Genomic DNA, 10,208 nt, shown 5'->3' with positions numbered 1-10,208 from the left:
AAATCTGTGTGAGTTGGAAGACACTGGGCTGACAGCATTAAAAGATAACTGCTAGCATCACTGTAAGTCCAAAACCAGACTGATGTACAATCAAATACTGGAACGCCAAATGGATCACATCTGAGCATTTTAATAGCATTTCAGTGAAGGCTCATTTGTACAAACAGAGGAAGAAATCAACGCATACCAAAGAAAGAACATTGTTTGAAAATACAACAGGCTTTCTGCAAGCTGGATGGTTGGACTTCCTTCCATACCAATTATGAAATGGCAGCTGACATTTATTGTCCTTTCTGAGAACTATTCCCGTGGGAAGTATTCCTGTTACCTGTGAGTGGCTGGCCAATAGAGGGAGCGTGGAACAGGCTGGGTTCTGACTAAACTACGGCTTTAAAAAAACCCACCCACGACTCTTAGCACAGAAATAGTACCAAAACCAAATTCCTTATCTGTGTGTTTTTCTAAGCCATTCCAAAACCATTTCAACTCAAACACAATACGTAAATCTTTATTAAAGAGACTGCTTTGTAAGAGGGCAAGCACTTTTCTGAAGGTTTTAACCTTCTGCATGCCAAGAGTTAGCATTAGTCCAAGATCATAAATCCACTTGTAAATGGCAACTTTCTTGTTTTTTCTGGCAATTGTTTCCTGAAGCTCTCACCACATGCAGCAGAGAACAGATGACACCTTATTTATGCTCAGTAGTTTTACATGTGTGCCATTTTCAGCCTTAAACTTTTGAAAAATTGAGATAAATAACAATCAATATTCATGTACCCTTTATTTGCTTTCAGTGTAACATTCCATACTAATTGCAGACGTAATATTCATGAGTGTAAATATAAGAATTAACAACTCTGGGTTGGTTTTCTTCCCTTTTGTTTTACATGTGAATATTTTGGCTTACAAAATTAACAGCATACGGTAAATAATCCTCCCATACTTTGTACAAACTACATGATTTTGATATACAAGGATTCTGTTTTTATTACAGTGACAATATACAACCATGTCTATTTACAATGCAAAAAGTATATAAACCACATTTTAAACATTCTGCTACTGGCAGCCACTATTGTTTAGGAGGTAGCTTTAATTAACAAAATGAACTGAAGCCACATTTCCCATCATGTGTTCTATCAAATAATTTACAATACAAAGATAAAAATTCATTGTATGCACAGTATATACAGTTTAATTCTTGAAACAGCAATCCAGCTTTAAATCTTAACGAGAATGTCTCCAGAGTAACTGGGATGGCAGTGGATTTGCTCTTAAATTTAGCACATTGTTCAAGAAACATACATATATTTACCTAATCATGCATTCATAATTTTGCATCAATCAGTTTCAAACTAAATATAGATAAACGGATCACTGACCATACTTAAATCATTTGGGTCTCAGGACTTCAATGGTTTAAAACTATTGCACTGATTTACATGAAAATCAGTGACTCCACACAGTGCACTTCACTCCCAGTAACGTAATTGGAAAAATGCTTTGCTTTACTGCAAAAATGCTTTCCATTTCCCTCCCATTTGCTAAAATCTCAGTTTATCATAGGTGTTATTGGAACACTGTAACATTCTACAGGCTGCAGAGTACCAGCCAGTCTTTCTGCAAAGACATGAGCTGTGTACAATGACAGCACTGCTAACACCCCCCTCATGCATCAGTACTCCTTCCAACAGTGGGACCTGACTGCCTGATACTGAAGCAAGTTGCTGTGGTTCACCTGAAGTAATGCATCATCACTGGAAAAACGTGTTCAACCCTATTATTCCGGACAGCTGTTAATATTCTTATTTTATCATCTACAGGTATTGTGGATTACAAGTGCTTGATTGTAACAAAACTTTTTCGTTAAAAAATAAGTATTCTGAAATACAAAACAAACATGGTATTCCTATATTGCTGTCACAGTTATGTGTGGGAGAATTAATCCCATTTTTGGCCCTGCAGTAAAATTCATCCTGAGATTCAATGCTGAATACACTATACAAAGCTAGCAAGAGAGGTTTTTTCTCAATTATAGAAAAGTCACATTTAAAAATAATTTCTTTTACTATTAAACAGCTGTCTTTTAAATTGTGCTTTGGCAGGAAAGAGAAAAAAAAAATCAACAGAACTTACCTCGCCAATAGCAGAAGCAAAGTTCAACTGGAGTACAACATGGAAACACACCATTAGCATGTAAAAAACTGTATAAAAGAAAACACTATTGCATGGAACAGAGTAAAAATGGGTAACAATTGGTTTACCAATTATTTACAGTTAGGGCAATCAAATTATTTGTCTCATTATTTTTAAACGTATGGCTCGAGAAGTTACTGCCCACTTCCCTTCTTTACAAATGACACTAAATGATGATTACAAAAGTGCTTCCTGCTCGGAAAGGTCAAAACAGGCAACAGTCTATGAAGGATTATACATCTTTATTAGAACAGCTGATGGCAAAAGGCCCTTTCAGTCTTTAATTCTCGGTATGTTGTAGGCATAACGAACCAAAGGGAACCCTCGGCTTTGGTAGAAGCACGCACGGCCACAGGCCTGCACTTGGTCTGAGCTGTCCGACACGAAGGAGTCGTCCTCATCCGCATAGTCGGAGTGGGCTGACTGCGTGCCACAGTCTGACCAGTAGCCATCCGCCCTTTGGCAAGGCACCACGGCCAGAGCAGGGCAGCTGTGTGATTTGATCAAGTGTTTACAGGGCACGGGCTTGGACAACAGGAGCGATTCGCAGCATTCACACACGGCAATGTTACCCTGCAAGTGCGTGTAGACTCCACAGTCGTAGTAAAAATCCTGCGCCACGCAGCCCCCTTGAGCATTGACGGCAATCGCCACCGCTCCGTTCTTCCTGGTCAGGTGGCGCCTGAGCAACTTCCAGTCTTCCTTGAACTTCGGGTTGAAGAACACATACAGGACTGGATTCAGGCAAGCAGGCAGCGGGAAAAATATCAAAGTAACAGACTTCATGATTTCAGGGCTGATAGAAATCGCAGTGATCAATGGTGCAAATGAGAAGAATGCAACAGGACAGAAAAAGATGCAGTTCGTGAAGATAAGCCAAGCGACATGCTTAATCATGCTGGACTGCGAGTTTTCGGAGAGGTCCTCTTTCTCCAAGTTGCAATACAGTTTAGTGTAGATAATAGCCATTAGCAAAAATGCTAATGAATTCAGGAGCACTAAAGTTACAGTGAAACCTAACGAAGCTGTTTCTCCAGTGGGGAAGGGCAAGCAAAGGGGTGATGCTGAGTACTCTGCTTTGTAAAAAAGTGGTAAGCATCCTGCTACCACAGCACACAGGAAAGCAAAAACTGCTGCAATCTGAAATTGTTTTTGGCGATTGCTTTTCCCCTTTTTAATGATCTCCTTCGCAGAGAAGCTCCGTTCAACAGCTGCCAACATCAGGAAAAAAATGGCACTTTCTGACGAAAAGACGGCAAGAAACCCAGCTGCTCTGCAACCACTGCCAGTCTCCCACCATATGCCAAATTCAGCAAATCTTCCCCAAGAGACAGCATCCAAGAAAGTTAAAATACCAGTATAGACTCCCATAAATAAGTTAGAGACAGAAATCAGACCTATAAACAGTTTAGAAGATGGCAATGGAGTACAGGATGCAAATACTGTTAACATGACAAGCAGGTTGAAGAATAAAGCAACCAAAAAAATGAACCAAACAGTAAGTCGAATCATCCAGCTGCCCAATAGATATTCACAAGGCTTAAAAGCACCTAGAAGAAAAGAACAAAAAACAAAAAAACAAAACAGAAGGACAAGCAATTTAGGAAAACAATGTGCCTTAATAAGCAAGGTTTTCGAAAGGTATTACGTGAGCAGTCCTCATTAATTCAAGAATAGAACACATAGCTGAAGTGCTAAACAGGTCAGTTGAAAGTAAACTATTCTGCTGAAGCTATTTACTAATTAATTATGCCTGAAATAATAATTACTGTGACAGTCACTTGAGAATACTTCATATAAACAAGCTCACTAAACAAACTTAATTCCCTTTCAGCTACTCAAAACAGCTTTCACAAGTGCCACCTAAACACCTTTTATTTTCTTTAGATTTCATACTTCATTAAAAAAACACTGGTAGCAAAATAAAAGCTAATGTTCACAACCAACTTGAAAAGTGAAAGAATTTTTTAGAAGCAGTACGTTCTCTTGAAAAATGACTCAGAAACATGCCTTGTGGAGCAACTTTTGGTCACAAGGAAACATCTGTAAAACAGCTGACAAATAGAGTTTATCAGCTTTAATAGGGACAGTAATTCACCACAAGCCCTCTCCCCCACCCTCGTCACTGAAAGGCACTGTGAGCTTGGAAAGTCGTATCAGGAAAATGGGTTTTTTTCTTCTTCTTCTTTCGCCACTTAAAAAAGCTTAAATAAGAAAATACGTCCAACAAGAAAAATAATACGAGCTGAGACAAGGAGGAAAGGTCACTACTCTTGCTTACTCCTCTAATCCTTCTAATCGCGATTTATTCCATAGGGAAATCATACTGACTTTTAGTAACAATTAGAAGAGTTTAACCCCTCCTACATCCCCATTAGGCACTGCTAATTGTCCAAAGCACAATAACTGGGGATCTCTCCCTGCAGTTGGGCACTCTGGGAGCTGAAGGCAGAGCAGAAAAGCCCCAAACCACCCTGGGCTGGAGCTTCGGAGCTGGATTCAGCCCATGACTCCTGGCTCTGCACAGCTCATGCCCTCCCTTCAGGCAGGTGAAAGGTAAGTACAACCCATCCCTCCTGCAGGCTGGAACAGCAACAGGGCAGAACGATTAAATACCAGCGCAAAAATCTCCCAAGGCAACTTCCAGAAATTACTGAAGTGACAGGTTAAAAAAGAATCTGCTTGTTTGTTTAAAGGAGCAAGCTTCATTTCTGGGCAACAAATAATGGTGCCAACTGGATTATCAGATCAGTAAAATCCCCTTTTTTGCAGATATTACTCAGTAAGACATCCTCGTCAGAATAATTATTTTTACGGTACATTCATGTGATGCAAAAATACCTGCTGAGCTGAATCTGCTTACAAATAAAAACAACTTCCACCTTAGGAAATGTAAAAGTGTCAATGCTGGGCTTCAAAAATCAGTTTTCTAGTAGCTGTGCAGTGAGGCATCTTTGGAGAAAAAAAACCCCACCACAGTTTTCTGTCTTTCTCCTAGTGTCTAGCTATCCTTAGAGTTAAAATTACCCTCCCCTTTAACTAATATTCCCAGCCCACAGGGGGAAATTCATGCTGGGAAGGACAAGTTTCACGGCTTTCAGCGCTATGCTGCTTGAGTGCCACTGTTCAGCAATCCATCCCTGCCATTATGCAAAGCAGAAAGTGGATCTACGAGATGAGCAGTGATTCAGAATTTAGATGGTGGGTGGAGTGTCCTACTTCTGACCAGACAACAGCACGGCAGAGAAAACAAGTTGTTAGTATAGGAGGGACTGGTGAAAAACAAGGCAAGTTGTGAACTGGTAGAACACGCTCTTCATTCCTTTTAGAGCTACAGCATCTCTGGCATGGGCAAAAAGAGACAGCTAAAGGCTTTAAAGATTTAACCTATGTAACACACCATCTGAATTCTCATTCTGTGCACAGAAGATCAAAAGCAAATAAGCAGCATTGGTCAAATTAATTCTCAGATCACATACACCTACATTAATAATATATTTTGACTTTCTGACCACAATTTTTTTTGGCTGTGATTAAGAAATCCTTGTGATATTCTGTGTACTAAAGCCGGAGCTAGCGAAGAGATGAAAAGCAGACAGATTTTCATAATGGATGTAAAACACCAGTTTAGGAGAAGAGAATGAAACAAGACTTGGAAAACCCCTGCTCATCCAGTATTAACTTCTCTGGAAGTATGCTGTTCCCCTCATCTATGTGTTCGTATTTATGCAAAGATGAGGGTACAAGAGGTGTAGAAGGAATCCTCTGGAGAGCCCATGGCAAAGGCAAGGTTGTAGGAGGCACCACAGCAAGTGCCTTCAGAGCCACGTGGAACCATGCGTGGAAATGTGCAGGTCGAGGAAGATAAGCAGAAGGGCAGCAACAAAGCTGCCAAGGATGGAAATACTCGTTTGCAAGATCAAAGACTTTCAACACTCCTGGACTGTTCAAGCCTGAATTGGAGTAGTTCTGATATGCCAATAAGCCTACTCATTGCACAGGTATCTGGAGCAGTTGAAGATGCTACTGCATGCTCCAGCTACCTCTAACAGCCCTCTGCTGTCAGTTAATGTGGCTACAGCAGGGCTGGGGAACAGATTAGCTGAGTGTTCCTCATTCTCTCCTGCAAAGACATCAAGCTTAGTTAAAACCACCAGTGACAGTAGTTTGAATTAAGCTTTTAAAGCACAGGCTGACTTCTCACTGAAGCAGATGAGCATTCATACAGACATCTCTTTGGCAAGAGTAACACAGAATTAGGGGGCAGTGCATTAAACACAGCAGGCTCTAAATACAAGTATTACAGCCTTGATTTTTCTGCTTATGGAAACAAAGTTGTTTTTTCCTAGCATAGTTCTCCAATATAGTGCTACGTGTCTAAAGCTGAGCCAAATCTTTGTGACTGCTCATCCAAAACAACACTGACATCAAATGAAGTTTCACTCAAGCATTGCAGAATTTCATCTTCTGTGTACAGAATGACTAGGAGGAATGAAACATGTAATTCTGCAGACAGCTATTTGCATAACATCATGCTAAAGCACATTATAAGATTTACCTGTTGCTGGTATACAGTGAATAATAGTCTGTCCCAGTTCCACATTTTCCTCATTTCTTAGAACATCTGCATCAGCTGTATCCAAGTGAAAATGAAAACCAGGTTAGTTGTAGGAAGAAAAAGTGAAATTCAGTGAAGCTGCCTAGGATGAAGGTAGCCCTTTGAAAGATCAAAGGCCTAACACTTAACCAACATTCAAGACTTTAACAGTGGAGCCGTTCCTGTTTGACACATGAAGCCGAATGCTCAGTGCAGGAATCGCCGCAGCAGTTTGAATTACTATTGCATGTCCCAGCTACTCACAATGCTCTATAACAAAGCAGCAACATCTTTCATCACCAGAGAAAGACCTATGGGCCTTGAAGAAGACAGTGAAAAGACAAGTCCTTTCTGAACAAAAAGGTCAAAATACGAAGAATCATAACACATTTTCTGCTCTGGCAAAAAATGACAGGAACAATACTGGCAATTTTTTTTATTTTTATTTTTTAAACAGGCGAATCTTACACTGTCAGATAATCCATTTCACTTTCATTTAGAAGGAACATGGCAGTGCCAATCTGTAAGCAACTCCTAAGCGCCTTCAGAGACAGCTTTTGTTTCCCTACCTATGTTTGGATTTTCCGAATTTCCTTATTCCAAGACAACATACACTGTTATTCAGCCTAGTCTGGCCCAAAATAATACTAGTCTAGTGCAATGAAACACTTACCCTTCTCATGATCCAGCAAGGCACCTTGATCTTGGTGGCCGGAATCTTCAGCGTTAGATTTTAAGTAAGAATCACAACCCCAAAATGCACAGCACTGGTACGCATATGGGACAGAGAGTGACCTGAAGTACAGGCAGAACACCAGTGTTACCCATTGTAACCAATGTTAAGATTACCATCTATTAACAACATTTAAGTAGCACACTTCAGTGCCAAAATTAAAGCTTTTTTAGTCACAGTCACTAATAAAAACCTGTTACTTCAAATTGGATAAGCTGTTACAATTTGTGATGAACTTTTGCACTGAGATGAAGAATAGGGGATGCACGCAAGCCTTGTCTGCTGCAAGAAGTACAACGAAAATACTGTGATGTTTAGCACTCTTTACTACTCATTCTACTCTTTATACAAACCAAATTCTCATCAGTTTGTGGCACTGCTGTGCAAATGAAACTGTAAACTAATTAAGCAAACTAATTAAGGAGTAACTGTTTTGTAAGAAACTTAATTCCCAGATGATGACAATAAAATTACACCTTTCCTTCCCACTCTTCATGTTGAGGCCCCAAAAGAGGAGGGTTTTTTTCCACATTTTGTTGAAGTTTAACAGAAATGGTACATACTATTAATTCTGGTAGCGAAGAAGTACAGCTGCATACAGAGATTTAAGAAGTCCACATAAACAGTGAGACAATAGCAGGCCAGAAGCTGATTTTTCTGACTCAAGTTTACAGTATCAGCTATGTGCAGTATTGCTTCCAAATTCTGTTCTTGTAAATGTCATCAGGCTGAAGGATCCCACAATGCTTTAGTTCTCAAACACAGATCAAAACCTAAAAACCAGTATGCTGTTTCCACAGGAGTGCTGAGGCCTGATTCTAAAAGTGACATGGATTCCTTCGCTGGCCTTCGACAAATTAACAGTTTGGGAAACTAACTGCTTCTTAATGTACAGTAGGACCTTTTCAAACACGAAGCAGTTAATCACTGTCTGATCCACCTCGCACTAAAATCAGTACCCAGTTTCCATTTGAGTGCAGATTACTGTGACTCTTATCATTTGCCTCCAAGAATAGATAATGTATGTATCTATAAAGTGTGGTGATTATGGAATCAAGACACCTGCACATCTGCTCCCATTTTCCACACTGAAAAATGGGAATGTCCTCAGTTCAGTGACAACTGGAATCCACCAAAAAACACTACTCCAAAGTCAGGTGCTATCTGCCTCACCAGTGGTGGAGTGAAAATATAAAAGGCTGCAAGGAAATTACCTGCAAACGGCTTCTATACTAGAATAGCCAGGTGCCCTTTCATAGGCCAATGTAAGGCAATACAGGACACAGCAGAGGGTCTGACCAGCAGGTCAAAGGAGCTGATTCTGCTCTACTCTAATAGAGTAGACCCCTCTACTCTGCTCTCTTGAGACCCCACTGTGGAGTACTGCATACAATCCTGGTGTCCCCAGCATAATGACATGGAGCTGCTGGAGCAAGTCCAGAGGAGGGCCACGAGGATGATAAGGGCACTGGAGCACCTCCCGTATGGAGACAGGCTGAGAAAGGTGGGGCTGTTCAGCCTGGAGAAGAGAAGCTGCGTGGAGACCTCAGAGCAGCCTTCCAGTATCTGAAGGGGGCCTACAAGGATGCTGGGGAGGGATTCTTCATCAGGGACTGTAGCGACAGGACAAGGGGCGATGGGTTTAAACCGAAACAGGGGGAAGTTAAGGTTAGATACACGGAAGAAGCTGTTCCCTGTGAGGGTGCTGAGGTGCTGGCACAGGTTGCCCAGAGAAGCTGTGGCTGCCCCATCCCTGGCAGTGTTCAAGGCTGGACAGGGCCTGGAGCAACCTGGTCTAGTGTGAGGTGTCCCTACCTGTGGCAGGGGGTTGGGACTGGATGAGCTTAAGGTCCTTTCCAAACCATTCCATGATTCATCATGAGTATTACCTAAACTGGCTTCATTTATGGTCACATTGCTTGTTACTGGCAGAATAAGCGAGGCACTCTGCGGTGTTATTTACCAACATACCGGAGCTTTGCAAAGTTCTTTGCTGCCAGAGCTGCTTTCAACTCTGAATTGCCTGTAAGTTTAAGCTGGTTCAGTCCACTCAATCCTTCGGTTGGAACTGAAGTGAGTTCATTGAAACTCAGGTCTCTGAAATGTGAATATTAAGACATCATTACAACAAAGTAAGTTTGAAGATCCTCTAGCATACATTTCATTGAAGTAAGAAGGCTTTTTAGGCCTCATACTGATGCTATGGCCTAGGAAATACCCGTCAGTGCAGCAGGCACTGCAAACAAGTGTGCCCTGCACATGGTCGGCTAGCAAGAGGTTTCACCATTCACAGGTGAAACACACAATGGGCACATATCAATTTTAAGCTAAAAATATTTACTGTCTCAGCAGTTCAATGCTAGAGAGAGGAGGCTGCTGCACAGAATAGTCTACTTACAGGTTAACAATAGCTCCAACAGTGGTGAAAGCTTCCTTGTGGATCTGTTGGATCTGATTTCTACTGAGGTCACTGCAAAGAATACCAAACGAAATTGTTTCAGCAGTTTTATCAAAACCTTGTAACAGCCACTGTACTGAGGGGAAAAAAGCTACGGTGACAAATGCATTATGCCTTTGTCAGAAAAGCTGGATAACCCTCCCACTTCCCTTCTCTCCCTAGTCAGCCTCATGCAGTAGCAACCAAATCCCCTGCTAAGACAGCAGTATCCTGCTTCACCTCAT

The 10,208-nt window shown here is 41.2% G+C and overlaps 1 protein-coding gene across 1 annotated transcript; it reads right to left on the bottom strand.

Moving 5' to 3' along the window:
• Positions 1 to 2,422: 2,422 nt before the first annotated feature.
• On the bottom strand, positions 2,423 to 9,996 carry LGR4 (leucine-rich repeat containing G protein-coupled receptor 4; the record flags this gene model as incomplete). The annotated part of the gene is made up of 5 exons (XM_010017102.1): positions 2,423 to 3,746; positions 6,755 to 6,829; positions 7,461 to 7,588; positions 9,498 to 9,623; positions 9,925 to 9,996. Coding segments are annotated over 5 exons (1,678 nt in total), but the record flags the coding sequence as incomplete, so codon positions are not given.
• Between the last annotated feature and the right edge of the window lie 212 nt (positions 9,997 to 10,208).

This window comes from Nestor notabilis, unplaced genomic scaffold (genome assembly GCF_000696875.1).
Source record: "Nestor notabilis isolate BGI_N333 unplaced genomic scaffold, ASM69687v1 scaffold36016, whole genome shotgun sequence".
Lineage (NCBI taxonomy): Eukaryota > Metazoa > Chordata > Aves > Psittaciformes > Psittacidae > Nestor > Nestor notabilis.
This window is presented reverse-complemented; position numbering and strand designations above follow the sequence as displayed.